Raw genomic sequence first — 19,540 nt, forward strand, 5'->3', positions numbered from 1 at the left:
ATATCCCCTTAACATTTGCCACATTTCTTCAGTACATTTCCCTGAGAACATCTGTTCCCAATTTATGCTTCCAAGTTCCTGCCTGATAGCTTCATATTTCCCCTTACTCCAATTAAATGCTTTCCTAACTTGTCTGTTCCTATCCCTCTCCAATGCTATGGTAAAGGAGATAGAATTGTGATCGCTATCTCCAAAATGCACTCCCACTGAGAGATCCGACACCTGACCAGGTTCATTTCCAATTACTAGATCAAGTACAGCGTCTCCTCATGTAGGCTTATCTACATATTGTGCCAAGAAACCTTCCTGAACACACTAGCAAACTCCACCGCATCTAAACCCCTTGCTCTAGGGAGATGCCAATCGATATTTGGGAAATTAAAATCTCCCACCATGACAACCCTGTTATTATTCCACCTTTCCAGAATCTGTCTCCCTATCTGCTCCTCAATGTCCCTGTTACTATGGGTGGTCTATATAAAAAAAAAAACACCCAGTAGAGTTATTGACCCCATCCTGTTCCTAACTTCCATCCACACAGACTCCGTAGACAATCCCTCCATGACCTCCTTTTTTTGCAGCCGTGACACTATCGCTGATCAACAGTGCCATACCCATCTCTTTTGCCTCCCTCCCTGTCCTTTCTGAAAAATCTAAAGCCTGGCACTCAAAGTAACCATTCCTGCCCCTGAGCCATCTAAGTCGCTGTACTGGCCACATCATCATAGCTCCAAGTACTCTAAGCTCATCCGCTTTGTTCATAATACTTCTTGCAATAAAATTGACATACCTCAAACCCTCCTTCTCACACTGTCTCCAAGCTTCTCTACTTGTGAGCCTCTTCCTCTGTTTTCAGTTCAGTTTCCAGCCCCCAACAATTCTATAGCCTTAGCAAACCTCCCCGCCAGGATATTGGTCCCCCTGGGATTCAAGTACAACCCGTCCTTTTTGTATAGATCACACCTGCCCCAAAAGAGGTCCCAATGATCCAGAAAATCTGAATCCCTGCCCCCTGCTCCAATCCCTCAGCCATGCATTTATCCTCCACCTCATTCTATTCCTATTCTCACTGTCACGTGGCTCAGGCGGTAATCCCGAGATTACTACCTATGTGGTCCTGTTTCCCAACTTCCTTCCTAACTCCCTGTCGTCTGCTTTCAGGACCTCCTCCCTTTTCCTACCTATGTTGTTGGTACCAGTATGTACCACAACCTCTGGCTGTTCTCCTTTCCACTTCAGGATATTGTGGACTCGATCAGAAACATCCTGGACCCTGGCACCTGGGAGGCAAACTACCACGCGTGCTTCTTTCCTACGTCCACAGAATCGCCTGTCTGACCCCCTAACTATAGAGTCCCCTATCACTGCTGCCATCCTCTTCCTTTCCCTACCCTTCTGAGCCACAGGGCCAGACTCTGTGCCAGAGGCACAGCCACTGTTACTTCCCCCAGGTAGGCATCCCCCCACCCCCCATACTCAAACAGGAGTACTTCTTGTTATGGGGTACAGCCAGAGGGGTACTCACTAGTCTCTGACTCCTGCCCTTCCCTCTCCTGTCTGTTACCCATTTATCTGTCTCCCAAGGCCCTAGTGTGACTACCTACCTATAGCTCCTATCTATCAGCTCCCCACTGTCCCTGACCAGACAAAGGTCATTGAGCTGCATCTCCAGTTCCCATCCATAGATTCCTCAAAGCTGCAGCGCAAGTTGATCAGGTTGTTGAAAAGGCATATGTTGTGTTGACCTTCATTAGCTGCGGGACAGAACTCAGGAGCCGCGAGGTAATGCTGCAGTCCTACAAAATCCTGGTTAGACTGCATTCGGAGTAATGTGTTCAGTTCTGGTTGCCTCATAGGAGGGATATGAAAGCTTTAGAGGGGTGTAAAGGAGATTTACCAGGATGCTGCCTGGATTAGAGAGCATGCCTTATGAGGACAAGTTCAGTGAGCAAGGCTTACTCTTTGGAGAGGTGTATAAGATTAGAGTGAACAGTGAGCACTTTTTCCCCCAGGGCAGCAATGGCCTATTCAAGGCACATCTACTTAAGGTGAGTACAGGAAAGCATATGGAAGATGTCAGAAGTACGATTTTTAAAATACAAAATAGTGGGTGCATGGAACACACTGTCACGAGTCGTGGTAGAGGCAGATACATAAGGGATATTTAAGAGATTCTTAGATATGCACATGATTTTGGCACGGACTAGAAGAGCCGAGATGGCCTCTTTCTGTGCTGTAATTGTCATATGATTGAAAGAAAAATGGATGTCTATGTAGTTAGATTGATCTTGGAGTAGACTAAAGGGTTGGCACTGTGCTGTACTGTTCTATGTTGTATATGGGACCTCTAGAGTATAGTATTTCATCATTGTTACAGTGGACTGCAAGGTGTGCTCAAGCCACTCGGAGTGGATCTCGAACACAGATTTCTGAATCAGAGGCAAAAGTTAGTAGAGAATGCCATTGAGTTCTTTTCAAACATCTACTGAGTCAAGGAGTTGTTTGTAAGAGAATATGGATGGGAATAGCTTATGGCTGCAGTACTGATAGTATTACATTGTCAAAATTTTTAAAAAATACTTTTTTAAAAATAACCTCTACCATTCTATGTTCCCAACAAGATACAAAATGAGTCAACTTTTCCAAAGCTTTAGATTTGTTCAAAAGCAGCACATGCTAAAGAATTAAGCATTCTTCTACTCTGTGAAGGAATTGATTGTTGTGAGATCTCCATCTACAAAGCCATTGAATTAAGTAGAAATTTAAATAAAATAAGGACACCTAAATGGAGATTCTGCCTTCAACAATTTTATGCATTTAAAAACTTATGCAATTTAAACAAGTTAAAGTTCATTTATTGTCATTCAGAAATAATCAAAATTCCCACTGAAAGGAATTGCCAGAGAGAGGTGCAGAGAAAAGCCTCTCTAGTCACTGTTAACCCAATTCATCTCTGGATCTATCTGAATCACTTGTACATGTACCATAGTTTTAGTTCTACAGACACTACAGCTGTAAGTTCAGACACTTGCCCTGTTCACAGCTACACCAAAGTGCATTATGCGTATTCACTTACAGTACAGGAACTTCAACAAAAACAACACAGATTCTCAATCAGGAATTAGGTTTGAGTTCAGATTCAGGTGAATGTTGTGATCCAATTTCTTGTTCTCCTTGTGCAGAGAATTCTATATCTATACAAAATGTAAATAAGAATGACGAGCCAAACTGGCTTATTGGGCACCAGTCCCTTCAGAAATAAATCAGAAAAGTAGCCAAAACATACAAAGTTGAAGGGTAGAGTGGAGCTGTGAAGAGCTAAAGAGCAGACACTTGAATGAAATTTCAGATTCTGGTGAGGGACTATGTGGCCATTTTCTACAGTAAACAATTATGGTTATATACCCCAATTCCCTCACTATCTTGTGGAAGAGTATGAGTTAATTCTCTGTGGTGTTTACAGAATAATTTGGTGTCAATCTGGTGCAGAGATAAAATATCTGATCCCCCTGGCAGTGTCATGGCAGTATGCACTTGGGCCCTTTGTGGTCTACTTCTGGCCAGGACACCAACCTTATGAAACCAGATAATCAATTCCCAGGACCCTTATCTTTAAGGTTTTCAGATCTGATTACAGTGCATAAAAACAAGTAATGCAAATTTTGATAGCACTTCTGAATGTGGATAGCATGTAGTGTTGGCAAAGAAATAATTGCATTTTTCACCCATAGTCTTTCAAATTAAGCATTATGTTTTGATGCTTTTGATCATATCTTGAAAACATCACACTGACTTGCGCTTTGTAGGAATCTGATAACTTGCAAGTTTCTTCTTTTATGTTGGCTGTCATTGTATTTGGTAGCGGATTCTGTGTCAGTAGGTAAATAGCCCGAATGTGCTGTTGCCAGGTTAACAAGGCAGTGTTTGCACAGTGTTAGTATAAAACATTGCTAATCAATTTCTCATTTGTAAGATGATGACATGATAGCCTTCGTATAGATTTAAAAAAATTCCCCCAAAAGATTTGTAACAAGCTTTGGGCAAACAAATTTTTAAAAAATCAAAAAAGGTGCTTATTGTATTTTGGGAGACAAAGGTAAATGTTAAGAGGTTTAACCAATGTAAATTAATATTCTGTGATAATTTTAAAATTTAGTGTTAGAATAAAAAGTTTGAAGTCGCTCATTGGTGACTGCGATTTAAAAGTCCTCTCCATTTTCAGCCTCTCCAGTTCCTTTAATAATTCGTTTCTGTCCACGTTTTCCTGCTGGCCCTTTGGGCTTTGCAAAGGCTTGTTTGAAGGCATGCTGTTTAGGGTGGACCTCTTCGTAAAGAAAGTCTGGTGTTAGCTCTTCACCATTGTCTATCTCGATCTGAAAAAGAAGAATAATGTACTGATTCCTGGACCATTTTAGTTTAAAATACGCTGACCACCTCAATTCCAAATGGAAAACTGATCTTGAAATTCCAATGACTGTTAAATCCACACTCACTCACTGAACTGTTTTGTGTAGTGTCACACTGGGCTCACTAGGTTAGAAGGGCATGTATGCAGTTTTCTTTCAATTTAAGTTGTGGAAGGGGCATGACAGGCAAAGCTTGTATTTATTGCCTATACTTAGTCACCATTATGGAAACTAGATTTTTTTTACATATTCTGTGTTGGTTATTAAACAGAACAACTCCAACACCTGTCACCATGGGATCTGAAGTCTCATCTTCGGTCTGACAGCCAAGGCCTCTGGATGAAAGGTCTGATAATTTAACCACTGTGCCACCAAAGCCCTTACCATCAAACCGCACTAGCATCCATATTCAACAAATCATTTTCCACAAATTCCATCACCTTTTAAGAGATTCCAATATTTTGTAGAGACAATTCCCTTTGCAACTTCCTGATACTCCTCATTATGGTTGTATAGTTATAGTCTTCCATTCCTAACATCCACTCCCCCTCCCCCACAACCACTTCTTAGGGCACCTTTCCTTGCAAATGCAGGTGATACAACACATATCCTTTCACCTTTTCCCTTCTCACTATCCGGGGACTCAGCAATTCACTTGTATTTCTTCCAATCTAGTATGCAGCATCTTGTGTTCACAATGTCATTTTATTGTCATCCTTCAGTATACAAGTGTAAAAGAGAACAAGATATTGTTACTGTGGATCCAATGGAACATAAAAAACACACAATAAAAGCAATTGTATAAAACATAATGTACAAATAGCTGTTTGAAGGTGGAGACAGAGCAAAGTGATGGCGCTAAATGGTGTCTCCTTTGCTTGCATCTTCAGAAACAGCTCTATTTCCATCTTTAATATCTCTATTTTTCCCTTTCAGGGTTCTTTTGAAGACCCTGACCTGAAGTTACACACTGAATACGGTTCTTTGTGGGAATGGGACCCGCTCTTGGGGTTTCATAACTGGCCATTGTTCAGCATGCCAAGGGCTCAGCCTAAGAGTTCAGCTCAGCTTTGGAGGCCTAGGATCTCGGAGATGGGCAGATCAAAGGTCAGTATCCCAGACGGGTGTGTCGTGCGAGCTGGAACATCTAAGACTGTGTGCCCAGAGACCTGAGATCTTTGGGCACAGAGCTCAAAAAAAGCGACGCAACGAACTTTTAACATCGTAAACCAGCAAGTTGTTTGTTATGTCTCCCCTCTCGCTGTGAAATGGACACATCTCTTTCTCCCTTATCAGGGAGAGAGAGAGAGCCTGTGGTACAGGTGTCCCCCCGCTTTTCGAACGTTCGATTTACGAAAACTCACTGTTACGAAAGACCTACATTAGTTACCTGTTTTCGCTAACAGGTGTTTTCACTGTTACGAAAGAAGGCAGTGCACGAAAAAAACAGCGCGTGCCTTGAGCAGCCTCCCCTCCCCCAGATTTGGAATGGCAGTCTCGCTGGCATTGCTTAAACACCTGCCTGTGAGCATCCGTTTGCAAGATGAGTTCTAAGGTATCGGAAAAGCCTAAAAGAGCTCGTAAGGGTGTTACACTTAGCGTAAAACTAGACATAATTAAGCGTTTCGATCGTGGTGAACGAAGTAAGGACAAAGTGAGTTTGGCTTGTGGAAGTTGACGAAGATGATGTTGAAGAGGTTTTGGCATCCCATGACCAAGAACTGATAGATGAAGAGCTGATGCAATTGGAAGAGGAAAGGATAACAATCGAAAACGAATGCAGTAGCGAACGGACCGAAAGTGAAGTCGTCCAGAAACTGAACGTGAAGCAACTGCATGAGATTTTCGATGCAATGATGAAGTACGACTTTAATTTTGAAAGGGTACGTCGGTTTAGGGTATACTTGCAAAATGGTTTGAGTCCTTACAAAGAACTGTATGATAGAAAAATGCGCCAGGCTAAGCAGTCAAGCAAGCCTTCCACATCAGCCATAGCAGACGATGAACCTTGACCTTCGACATCGAGGCAGGCAGTCATCGAAGAAGATGACCTGCCAGCCCTGATGGAAACAAACCACCCCAACCCCCCGGCCGCGGAGAATGCAGCAGTAGCCGGGGCGCACGCAGCACATCTTTAAGAACAAAAAGCCAAAATAAACAAGCTAATTAATTAGGTGCCGCCCAGCAGGTAAATGTCGGCCCAGATCAGAGGCGATTGCTGATTGCGTTGCCTCTGATCTGGGCCAACATTTACGTGCCGGGCGGCACCTAATTAATTAACTTGTTTATTTCCGCTTTTTTCTTAAAGATTTACTGGGTGCATCCCGGCTACCGCTGGACTCCTGCATGCTTCGCAGATCGGTATCGGTTGGTGGCCTGGAGGGTGGGGATCACTGCACCACCCCAATCTCCGACGACTCAGCCTAACACACCATCATCAGTGTGCTCGGCGCTGTCTTCCCAATTCCCATAAGTGATACTACACTGTACATACGTTATTTCTATTTTATATCGGCTATGTATTTTTATGTGTTATTTGGTATGATTTGGCTGGCTGGCTTCATAGCTTAAAGGTTACTGGAGAGAGTGTTTCTGCCGAAAGCGCTTGCGTGAGATTTTCGCTACGGAGAACAGTGCAGGCAATGACTGTAGAGGAGTATTTCTACTGCATATAGGCTGTGTATTTATATCATTCCTGCTTTTACTATATGTTGCTGTTATTTTAGGTTTTATGTGTTATTTGGCATGATTTGGTAGGTTATTTTTGGGTCTGCGAACCCTCATGAATTTTTCCCATTTAAATAAATGGTAATTGCTTCTTCACTTTACGACATCCCGGCTTACAAACCATTTCATAGGAATGCTCTACCTTCGGATGGCGGGGGAAACCTGTATGTCGAATGCTGGGCGAACAATGTAGTCCTTGCAGTACTGCAAGTCTGTGTCTTTACTGTTGCTTTTGCTGCACGCTTGAGTGCTCGGTGACGGGTGCCGATGCTTTTTTTTTTTGCTGGTGGGGGGAGGGGGGATTGCGCTTGCTGCCGCTTATGGGCGGGAGGGAGTGGAGCTGGGGGGGACTTTTGGAGTTCTAACATTTAACTGTCATTCACCCTTTGGGGCATTCCTGTTTTTGTGGATGGTTGTGAAGAAAAAGCATTTCAGGATGTATATTGTATACATTTCTCTGACATTAAATGTACCTTTGAAACCTTTGAATGTGGCTGTATACAAATGAGATGAGCTTATACATAGCTCATATGTATATAAAGTGACATACAATATCATCTCCTCTACAACATCTGGATAACTCCTGACATCATCACCCAGTTTATGTTCAGCTTCTCTGATGTAATGTGGAGCAAATATCAGACTGCTGGAGGAATTCAGTGGGAAGGGCTACATCTATGGAGGCAGAGGGATGATCGATATTTTGGGGAATGGGTAATTGCATTGGGAGTGCAGGACATGCCCAACTTGATCCATCAGACATCTTCTTTCTCTACATTTCGCATTCCTACATTCTACATTGAAAAGGCTACACAGCATCCACACCAGTACTACCAGACTCAAAAACAGTTACTTCCCCCAAGCCATCAAGCTGATCAACGCTTCCACTCATTAACCCACCCCACCACCACTACATCCACATCAGCCACATCTCTCCACAGCCACTCACAACCCCTTCATCCCCCCATTCACTGTTACCTTACACCTGCACTCCACACCTCATACCTACACTGACACACTCCTCTCCACAGTCCCCCACCACCCTCTTCATCCCCCCCATTCACCGTCACTTTACACTAACGCTCCACACATCATACCTATACTGACACACTTCTCTCTACTGCCCCTCACCACTCCCTTCATCACCCCATTCACTGTAATTTTACACATACTCTCCACACCTACCTACACACACACTCCCCTCCACAGCCACTCACCAACCCCTTCATCCCCCCCCATTCACTGTCACTTTACACTTACATTCCACATCTCATACCTCAAGATGAACAACTGGCATCCTGTTGTACTCACCTCAATAACAGGCAAATGCTTTGGGAGGCTGGTCAAGGATTACATCTGCAGCATGCTACCACCCACAATGAACCCCTACAATTTGCCTACTGACACAACTGATCAACAGATGATGCAACAGCCACAGCTCTACACACCGTCCTTACACACCTGGAGAGGAGGGATGCTTATGTAAGAATGCTGTTCTTGGACTACAGTTCAGCATTCAACACCAGAATTCCCTCTAAGCTTGATAAGAAGCTCAGAGACCTCGGCATTCACCCTGCCTTGTGCCCTGGACTTCCTGTCAGATCACTAGCACGTGATAAGAGCGGGCTCCCTCACCTCTGCTCCTCTGATCATCAACACAGGAGCTCCCTAGGACTGTGTCCTCAGCCCCCTCCTTTACTCTCTGTCCACCCACTACTGTGTCGCCACCCACAGCTCCAACCTGCTAATTAAATTTGCAGATGATTCTACATTGATTGGCCTTATCTCAAATAATAATAAAGCAGCCTACAGGGAAGAAGTCATCACTCTGACACAATGGTGTCAAGAAAACAACCTCTCCCTCAATATTGCAAAAACAAAGAAGCTGGTTGTAGACTACAGGAGGAACGGAGACAGACTCACCCCTACTGACATCAATGGATCTGGGGTTGAGAGGGTGAACAGCTTCAGGTTCCTCGGTATACACATCACCGAGGATCTCACTTGGTCTATACATACTGGCTGTGTGGTGAAAAAAGCACAATAACGTGTCTTTCAATTCAGACGGTTGAAGAACTTCATCATGAGTCCCCAAATCCTAAGGACTTTCAACAAGGACACAATTGAGAGCATCCTGACTGGCTGCATCACTGCCTGGTATGGGCTCTGCAGAGAGCGGTGCGGACAGCCCACTGCGTCTGTGGTTGTGAACTTCCCACTATTCAGGACATTAATAGAAACAGTTGCGAAAAAAGGTCTTTGACCTGCAATGTTAACTCTGTTTCTCTTCCCACAGAGGTGGCCTGGCCTGCTAAGTATTTCCAGCATTTTCTGTTTACAACTTAGACTGCCAGCATCAGAAGTTAGCTTTTGATTTTCAGACTCATGACAATCACCATCCATCAGACTGGAAACAGAAAGAAGATTGGGAAGGATGATAACTCTGATTGGGTAAAAGGGGGGGCGATGACCATGGGGAATAACTGTATTAGTGCATGGGAGCAGTTAGAGAGTGACAACATTGGTTCAAGATTCTTTATTGTCATTTGTCGTACACAAGTGTAAAGGAAAATGAAATGATTGTTACTCCAAATCCAATGGAGTCCTGTCTGGCCGAAGGGTCTCAGCCCGAAACATCGACTGTACTTTTTTCCACAGATGCTGCCTGGCAGGCCAAGTTCCTCCAGCATTTTGTGTGTGTTTCCAGCATTTGCATATTTTCTCTTGTTTTTGAAAACAATTTTGCTTTTTTTTAAAAACCTAGTAAGTTCGTGAGGTGCAAACACAAGAGATTCTGCAGATGCATGGAGGGGAATAAACAGTCAATGTTTCAGGCTGGGATCTTTCATCATTATGAGATACAAGCTTGGTTGCTGTTGGCATTTTGGAGTCAGCTGTGGAATATTGTAAATAATGATTTGAAATCAAGCAAAAAGCAAACTACTCGCAATGATGAAACCATTGGATTGTCGTAAGTCCATCTGGTTCACTTATGCTCAGCAGAGGAAATATGCCATCCTCATCTAGTCTGATTTCTATGAGACTCCAGAGACACTGCCACATGACAGTGAGTATAGAAATAGAATGAGGGGATAAATGCATGGCTGAGGAATTGGAGCAGTGGGCAGGGATTCAGATTTCTGTATCATTGGGAACTCTTTTGAGGCAGGTGTGACCTGTACAAAAAGGACGGGTTACACTTGAATCCCAGGGGGACCAATATCCTGGCGGGGAGGTTTGCAAAGGTTATTGGGGACAGTTTAAACTAGAGTTGCTGGGGGTTGGGAACCGAACTGAAGAGATAGAGGACGAGGCGGTTGGCTCACAAATAGAGAAAGCTTGGAGACAGTGTGAGGATAGGCAGGTGGTAGAGAAGGGACTCGCTCGGACCGATGGTTTGAGATGTGTCTATTTTAATGCAAGGAGTATTATGAACAAAGTGGATGAGCTGAGAGTGTGGATCAGTACTGATGTTGTGGCCATTACAGAGACTTAGATGGCTCAGGGGCAGGAATGGTTACATCAAGTGCCAGTCTTTAGATGTTTCAGAAAGGACAGGGAGGGAGGCAAAAGAAGTGGGAGCGTGGCACTGTTGATCAGAGATAGTGTCACGGCTGTAGAAAAGGAGGAAGTCATGGAAGGATTGTCTACGGAGTCTTTGTGGGTGGAAGTTAGGAACAGGATGGGGTCATAATAACAGGGTTGTTGTGGTGGGAGATTTTAATTTCCCAAATATTGATTGGCATGTCCCTAGAGTGAAGGGTTTAGATGGGGTGGAATTTGTTAGGTGTGTTCAGGAAGGTTTCTTGACATAATATGTAGATAAGCCAACAAGAGGAGAGGCTGTACTTGATCTGGTATAGGGAAATGAACCTGGTCAGGTGTCAGGTCTCTCAGTGGGAGAGCATTTTGGAGATAGTGATTACAATTTTATCTCCTTTACCATAGCATTGGAGAGGGATAGGAACAAACAAGTTAGGAAAGCGTTTAATTGAAGTAAGGGGAAATATGAGCTATCAGGCAGGAACTTATAAGAATAAATTGTAAACACATGTTCTCAGGGAAACCTATGGAAAAATCTGGCAAATGTTCAGCGGATATTTGCGTGGGGTTCTGCATAGGTACGTTCCAATGAGACAGGGCAGGATGGTAGGGTACGAGAACCTTGCTGGACGAAGGCTGTTGTAAATCTAGCCAAGAAGAAGAGCTTACGAAAGGTTCAAAAAACTAGGTAATGATAGAGATCTAGAAGATTATAAGGCTAGCAGGAAGGAGATTAAGAATTAAATTAGAAGAGCCAGAAGGGCCATGAGAAGGCATTGGCAGACAGAATTAAGGAGAACTCCAAGGCATTCTACAAGTATGTGAAGAGCAAGAGGATAAGATGTGAGCGAATAGAACCAATCAAGTATGACAGTGGAAAAGTGTGTATGGAACCAGAGGAAATAGCAGAGATACATTATGAATACTTTGCTTCAGTATTCACTTCAGAAAAGGATCTTGGCAATTGTAGGGATGACTTACAGCAGACTGAAAAGCTTGAGCATGTAGATATTAAGAAAGAGGATGTGCTGGAGCTTTTGGAAAGCGTTAAGTTGGATAAGTCACTGGGACCGGACGAGATGTACTCCAGGCTACTGTGGGAGACGAGGAAGGAGACTGCTGAGCCTCTGGTGATGGGGACAGGAGAGGTTCTGGAGGATTGAAGGGTGACGGATGTTGTTCCTTATTCAAGAAAGGGAGTAGAGATATTCCAGGAAATTATAGACCAGTAAGTCTTAATTTAGCGGTTGATAAGTTGATGGAAAAGATCCTGAAGCAGGATTTATCAATATTTGGAGAGGCATAATATGATTAAGAATAGTCAGCATAGCTTTGTCAAAGGCAGGTTGTGCCTTACGAGACTGATTGAATTTTTTGAGGATGTGACTAAACACATTGGTGAAGGCAGAGCAGTAGATGTAGTGTATATGGATTTCAGCAAGGCATTTGATGAGGTATCCCATGCAAGGGTTATTGAGAAAGTAAGGAGGCATGGGATCCAAGGGGACATTGCTTTGTGGATCCAGAACTGGCTTGCCCACAGAAGGCAAAGAGTGGTTGCATATGGGTCATATTCTGCATGGAGGTCGGTGACCAGTGGTGTACCTCAGGGATCTTGTTCTGGGACCTACTCTTCGTGATTTTTATAAATAACCTGGATGAGGAAGTGGAGGGATGGGTTAGTAAATTTGCTGATGACACAAAGGTTGGGGGTGTTGTGGATAGTGTGGAGGGCTGTCAAAGGTTACAGTGGGATACTGATAGGATGCAAAACTGGGCTGAGAAGTGGCAGATGGAGTTCAACCTAGATAAGCGTGAGATGGTTCATTTTGGTAGGTCAAATATCATGGCAGAATATAGTATTAATGGTAAGACTCTTGGCAGTGTGGTGAATCAGAGGGATCTTGGGGTCTGAGTCCATAGGACACTCAAAGCTGCTGCGCAGGTTGACTTTGTGGTTAAGAAGGCATACGGTGTATTGGCCTTCAACAATCAGGGAATTGAGTTTAGGAGCCGAGAGGTAATGTTGCATCTATATAGGACCCTGGTCATACCCCACTTAGAGTACTGTGCTCAGGTCTGGCCGCCTCACTACAGGAAGGATGTGGGAACCATAGAAAGGTTGCAGAGGAGATTTACAAGGATGTTGCCTGGATTGGGGAGCATGCCTTACGAGAATAGGTTGAGTGAATTCGGCCTTTTCTCCTTGGAGTGACGGAGGATGAGAGGTGACCTGATAGAGGTGTATAAGATGATGAGAGGCATTGATCGTATGGATAGTCAGAGGTTTTTTCCCCAGGGCTGAAATGGCTAGCACGAGAGGACACAGTTTTAAAGTGCTTGGAGGTAGGTACAGAGAAGATGTTAGGGATAAGTTTTTTTTTACGCAGAGAGTGGTGAGTGTGGAATGGGCTGCCGGCAACAGCGGTGGAGGCGGATGCAATAGGGTAGATAAGTAGAGGGCTATGCAGTGCAGAAGGGAGGGGGGAGAAAGAGGAGAGCGGTAGTGATAGGGGACTCGATAGTTAGAGGTGCAGATAGAAGGTTTTGTGGTCGTGACAGAGAATCCAGGATGGTTTGTTGCCTCCCAGGTGCCAGGGTCAAGGATGTCTCTGATCGATTGCATGACATCCTGAAGTGGGAGGGTGACCAGCCAGATGTCGTGGTGCACATCAGTACCAATGACATAGCAAGGAAGAGTGAAGAGGTCCTGAACAGTGAGTATAGAGAGCTTGGTAGGAAGTTGAAAAGCAGGACCTCGAGGGTGGTAATCTCAGGATTGCTACCTGTGCTAGGTGCCAGTGAGGGTAGGAATAGGATGCTCTGGAGGAGGAACAAGTGGCTGAGGAACTGGTGTAGGGGGCAGGGTTTCAGATTTCAGGATCATTGGGACCTCTTCTGGGGCAGGTGGGACCTGTACAAGAGAGACGGGTTACACTTGAACCACAGGGGGACCAATATCCTTTCAGGGAGGTTTGTTAGTGCTATTGGGGAGGCTTTAAACTAGATTTGCAGGGGGATGGGAACCAGAGTGCCAGAGCTGACAGTGTGGCTGGGGTGAAAATAAATGATGTTGAAGGTTTAAGCAAATCCGCTGATAGAAAGGTTGTGAGTGGTGGTAAAAATCTTCTGAGGTGTATATATTTCAATGCTAGGAGTATTGCGGGGAAGGCGGATGAGTTGAGGGCGTGGATTGACGCATGGAATTATGATGTTGTAGCAATTAGTGAAACTTGGCTACAGGAGGGGCAGGACTGGCAGCTTAATATTCCAGGGTTCCGATGTTTCAGATGTGATCGAGGCAGAGGAATGAAAGGTGGGGGAGTAGCATTGCTTGTTAGGGAAAATATTACAGCAGTGCTCAGGCAGGACAGATTAGAGGGCTTGTCTACTGAGTCCTTATGGGTGGAGCTGAGAAACAGGAAAGGTATGGCCACATTAGTGGGATTGTATTACAGACCACCCAATAGTCAACGAGACTTGGAAGAGCAAATCTGCAGAGAGATAGCAGGCAACTGCAGGAAACATAAAGTTGTGGTGGTAGGGGATTTTAATTTTCCATACATTGATTGGTACTCCCATACTGTTAGGGGTCTAGATGGTTTAGAATTTGTAAAATGTGTTCAGGAAAGTTTTCTAAATCAATATATAGAGGGACCAACTAGAGGGGATGCAATATTGGATCTCCTGTTAGGTAACGAATTAGGGCAAGTGACGGAAGTCTGTGTAGGGGAGCACTTTGGTTCCAGTGATCATAACACCATTAGTTTCAATTTGATCATGGACAAGGATAGATCTGGTCCTAGGGTTGAGGTTCTGAACTGGAAGAAGGCCAAATTTGAAGAAATGAGAAAGGATCTAAAAAGCGTGGATTGGGACAGGTTGTTCTCTGGCAAGGATGTGATTGGTAGGTGGGAAGCCTTCAAAGGGGAAATTTTGAAGGTGCAGAGTTTGTATGTTCCTGTCAGGATTAAAGGCAAATTGAATAGGAATAAGGAACCTTGGTTCTCAAGGGATATTGCAACTCTGATAAAGAAGAGGGAGTTGTATGAAATGTATAGGAAACAGGGGGTAAATCAGGTGCTTGAGGAGTATAAGAAGTGCAAGAAAATACTTAAGAAAGAAATCAGGAGGGCTAAAGGAAGACATGAGGTTGCCTTGGCAGTCAAAGTGAAGGATAATCCAAAGAGCTTTTACAAGTATATTAAGAGCAAAAGGATTGTAAGGGATAAAATTGGTCCTCTTGAAGATCAGAGTGGTCGGCTTTGTGCAGAACCAAAGGAAATGGGGGAGATCTTAAATAGGTTTTTTGCGTCTGTATTTACTAAGGAAGCTGGCATGAAATTTATGGAATTGAGGGAATCAAGTAGTGAGACCATGGAAACTGTACAGATTAAAAAGGAGGAGGTGCTTGCTGTCTTGAGAAAAATTAAAGTGGATAAATGCCCAGGACCTGACAGAGTGTTCCCTCGGACCTTGGAAGAGACTAGTGTTGAAATTGCGGGGGCCCTGGCAGAAATATTTAAAATGTCGCTGTCTACGGGTGAAGTGCCGGAGGATTGGAGAGCAGCTCATGTTGTTCCGTTGTTTAAAAAAGGATCGAAAAGTAATCAGGGAAATTATAGGCCGGTGAGTTTAACGTCAGTAGTAGGTAAGTTATTGGAGGGAGTACTAAGAGATGGAATCTACAAGCATTTGGATAGACAGGGGCTTATTAGGGAGAGTCAACATGGCTTTGTGCGTGGTAGGTCATGTTTGACCAATCTGTTGGAGTTTATCGAGGAGGTTACCAGGAAAGTGGATGAAGGGAAGGCAGTGGATATTGTCTACATGGACTTTGACAAGGTCCTGCATGGGAGGTTAGTTAGGAAAATTCAGTCGCTAGGTATACATGGAGAGGTGGTAAATTGGATTAGACATTGGCTCGATGGAAGAAGCACAAGAGTGGTGGTAGAGAATTGCTTCTCTGAGTGGAGGCCTGTGACTAGTGGTGTGCCACAGGGATCAGTGCTGGGTCCATTGTTATTTGTCATCTATATCAATGATCTGGATGACTATGTGGTAAATTGGATCAGCAAGTTTGCTGATGATACAAAGATTGGAGGTGTAGTAGACAGTGAGGAAGGTTTTCAGAGCCTGCAGAGGGACTTGGACCAGCTGGAAAAATGGGCTGAAAAATGGCAGATGGAGCTTAATACTGACAAGTGTGAGGTATTGCACGTTGGAAGGACAAACCAACGTAGAACATACAGGGTTAATGGTAAGGCACTGAGGAGTGCAGTGGAACAGAGGGATCTGGGAATACAGATACAAAATTCCCTAAAAGTGTCGTCACAGGTAGATAGGGTCGTAAAGAGAGCTTTTGGTACATTGGCCTTTATTAATCGAAGTATTGAGTATAAGAGCTGGAATGTTATGATGAGGTTGTATAAGGCATTGGTGAGGCCAAATCTGGAGTATTGTGTTCAGTTTTGGTCACCAAATTACAGGAAGGATATAAATAAGGTTGATAGAGTGCAGAGAAGGTTTACAAGGATGTTGCCGGGACTTGAGAAACTCAGTTACAGAGAAAGGTTGAATAGGTTAGGACTTTATTCCCTGGAGTGTAGAAGAATGAGGGGAGATTTGATAGAGGTATATAAAATTATGATGGGTATAGATAGAATGAATGCAAGCGGGCTTTTTCTACTGAGGCAAGGGGAGAAAAAAACCAGAGGACATGGGTTAAGGGTGAGGGGGGAAAAGTTTAAAGGGAACATTAGGGGGGGTTTCTTCACACAGAGAGTGGTGGGAGTATGGAATGAGCTGCCAGATGAGGTGGTAAATGCGGGTTGTTTTGTAACATTTAAGAATAAATTGGACAGATACATGGATGGGAGGTGTATGGAGGGATATGGTCCGTGTGCAGGTCAGTGGGACTAGGCAGAAAATGGTTCGGCACAGCCAAGAAGGGCCAAAAGGCCTGTTTCTGTGCTGTAGTTTCTATGGTTTCTATGCATAACCCCAGGTAATTTCTAAGATAAGGATATGTTCAGCACAGCTTTGTGGGCCAAAGGGCCTGTATTGTGCTGTAGATTTTCTATGTTTCTCTGTTTCTATGTAATGTGGTTTCATTTAAAAAATTTTCTCTGAAATGGCTGAATAAGACACTCAGTTGTACCACACCACTAAACTGAAGCAGAAGAAAGAAATGAATCAGACATACCAATTGGTACTGAATTTGGTTATGACAAACATGCTCAGAGCCCAGTTGTCATTGCAAATTTCTTCTTTGAAACATCTGGGAGAAGATATCTAAACTGTTTCATAGATGACTTAAATTGCAATATGACATGATTTGGAAGGTATGTTCTTGTGTACATACAGTTCCATTGGCAAAATGACCTACCAATGGAGTTTTAACAGCGACATTCATTCCAGATTTCACGACGTGTTAAGACCTCAGGTCAAACACTAACAAGAAACAATGATCCTGTTTCCTATCTGCCATCAGTGCTTTTCCATTTCTCAAAACACTTGGAAGCAGCACTGAATATAGCAAGGGCATATAATTTACTATGGGTGGGAGACTACAAAATCTGTGCTCTAGACTAGATTGGTAGTCTAACTGGCAGATTCAGTCTGCGGTATGTATTGAATGAACCAAGCCAGGGGATAAACCTAGTTAATCTTGTCCTCATCAATCTACAAGTGGCTGATGCATCTATCCATGAAAACACGGACAATCATTGTGGAGTTGATGTCCTGCTTTCACACTGGAGAACAAACTCCATCATATAGTGTGGCACTACATTTAGATCAAAGCTGGACATTCATGAGGCACTGTGGACAGTCAACAATCACCATGTATTCTCATGCATCTGGTAAGTCTTTCACTGTTATTATCTAGCAGGTGAACCAATCCTTGTTTCAATAAGGCATGCCAGAGAGTTTGACAGGAGCAATGGCAAGTGTCCCAATCTGGTGAAATTGCAATAACCAGACTTTAAGTATGCAAAGCAAGGAAAATAGCATTCAATAGACAAAGTTCTGCAATCCTGTCAAATCTAATTGTGAATGATAATGAACAATCAAACAACTGTGTGGCAGGAGGACTCCTGAATTTGAGTGATTGTTGAAGCTCAATTGACCCCACAACCTATAGGCTCACTGTCAAGGATTCTACAACTCAGTATTATTTACTTACCTTTTTTTGGGTGGCAGGATGGAGATATGTCTCTACCAGAGGAGGTGCAAGGTGCTCATTCTCTCCTCTAGCTTGTAGGTCACCCTTGAGCAAGGTGTAGCACCTGTTTAGCTCCCCTGATCAGGGTCATGTGAAGCCTGTCTCTGTCTGTATCTTGTTTTACGGCGGTCGGCATCCAGCTTAATGGTGCATTACCGCCACCCTCTGCTCCAGAATGTGCACTAGACAACACACACACACAACCCTCCCATTTTTGACCAACCTAGTACCCTATTCCTGTTTATCTGTCATATCCTATTCATGTGAAGCCATAGGAGCAAGAGGTGGATGGTCATATGAGCAGCCGGTGCATATCACAAGTCCTGATTATGTGATCACTAACACCTGGCAGACAATCTCTGATGAGTATTGATAATGGGTGGGGTCACCTGTCTTGTAAAGATACTGCCCCGAAGGAGGAAATGGCAAATTACTTCTGTTGAAAAATTTGCCAAGAACAATCATGGTTAACAGTTGGAAGACCATGATTGCTCACATCATACAACATGGTACGCAATGACGATAATGACTTTTTAATTATTTGCATGATTTATCTTCTTTTGCACATTGGTTGTTTACCAGTCTTTGATATTTATATTTTTTCATAAACTCTGTCGTACTTCTTTATTTTCCTGTAAATGCCAGCAAGAAAATGAAACTCAAGGTAGTATATGGTGAAAAATCTCAGGGTAGTTATTAGAAACATAGAAAGCCTACAGCACAATATAGAACCTTCGGCCCACAAAGTTGTGCCCAACATGTCCCTACTGTAGAAATTACTAGGGTTACCCATAGCCCTCTATTTTTCTAAGCGCCATGTACCTATCCAAAAGTCTCTCAAAAGACCCTAATCGTATCCGCCTCTACCACTGTTGCTGGCAGCCCATTCCACGCACACACCACTCTCTGCATAAAAAAACTTACCCCTGACATCTCCTCTGTACCTACTCCCAAGCATCTTAAACCTGTCCCCTCTTATGGCAGCCTATTCAGCCCTGGGGAAAAAGCCTCTGACTATCCACACAATCAATGCCTCTCATCATCTTATACACCTCTATCAGGTCACCTCTCATCCTCCTTCACTCCAAGGAGAAAAGGCTGAGTTCACTCAACCTGTCTTCATAAGGTATGCCCCCCAATCCAGGCAACATCCTTGTAAATCTCCTCTGCACCCTTTCTACGGTTTCCACATCCTTCCTGTAGTGAGGCAACTGAGACTGAGCACAGTACTCCAAATGGGGTCTGACCAGGGTCCTACACAGCTGCAACATTACCTCTCGGCTCCCAAATTCAATTCCCTGATTGATGAAGGCCAATACACCGTAAGCCGCCTTAACCACAGAGTCAACCTGCGCAGCTGCTTTGAGTGTCCTATGGACTTGGACCCCAGATCCCTCTGATCCTCCACACTGCTAAGAGTCTTACCACTAATACTATATTCTGCTATAATGGTAATATATGTAATTTGACAGTAGATTTACTTTGAAACTTGAGACTTCAAGAACATCACTACACACAATGTAATGTGCATGAAAGATAAGGTTAAAGCATTTGCAATTTTATTCAACCAGAGGTATTCCATCTTCACATTCTCTGAAAATCTCCATTATCACACAAGCTAACTTCAGGCCAATCTGAT

At 43.7% G+C, this 19,540-nt stretch overlaps 1 protein-coding gene across 3 annotated transcripts in view; it reads right to left on the minus strand.

Moving 5' to 3' along the window:
• Nucleotides 1-2,839: 2,839 nt before the first annotated feature.
• Nucleotides 2,840-19,540, minus strand: part of twf2 (twinfilin-2) — a 174,112-nt gene continuing 157,411 nt past the window's right edge. For all 3 annotated transcript variants that reach the window (XM_072280796.1, XM_072280795.1, XM_072280797.1), the window contains one exon: nucleotides 2,840-4,373. In XM_072280796.1, the coding sequence (XP_072136897.1) occupies nucleotides 4,200-4,373 (174 nt within the window). In that variant the 3' untranslated portion in view covers nucleotides 2,840-4,199. The remainder of the gene's footprint in view (nucleotides 4,374-19,540) is intronic.

Source organism: Mobula birostris, chromosome 16, assembly GCF_030028105.1.
Source record: "Mobula birostris isolate sMobBir1 chromosome 16, sMobBir1.hap1, whole genome shotgun sequence".
Taxonomy (NCBI): domain Eukaryota; kingdom Metazoa; phylum Chordata; class Chondrichthyes; order Myliobatiformes; family Myliobatidae; genus Mobula; species Mobula birostris.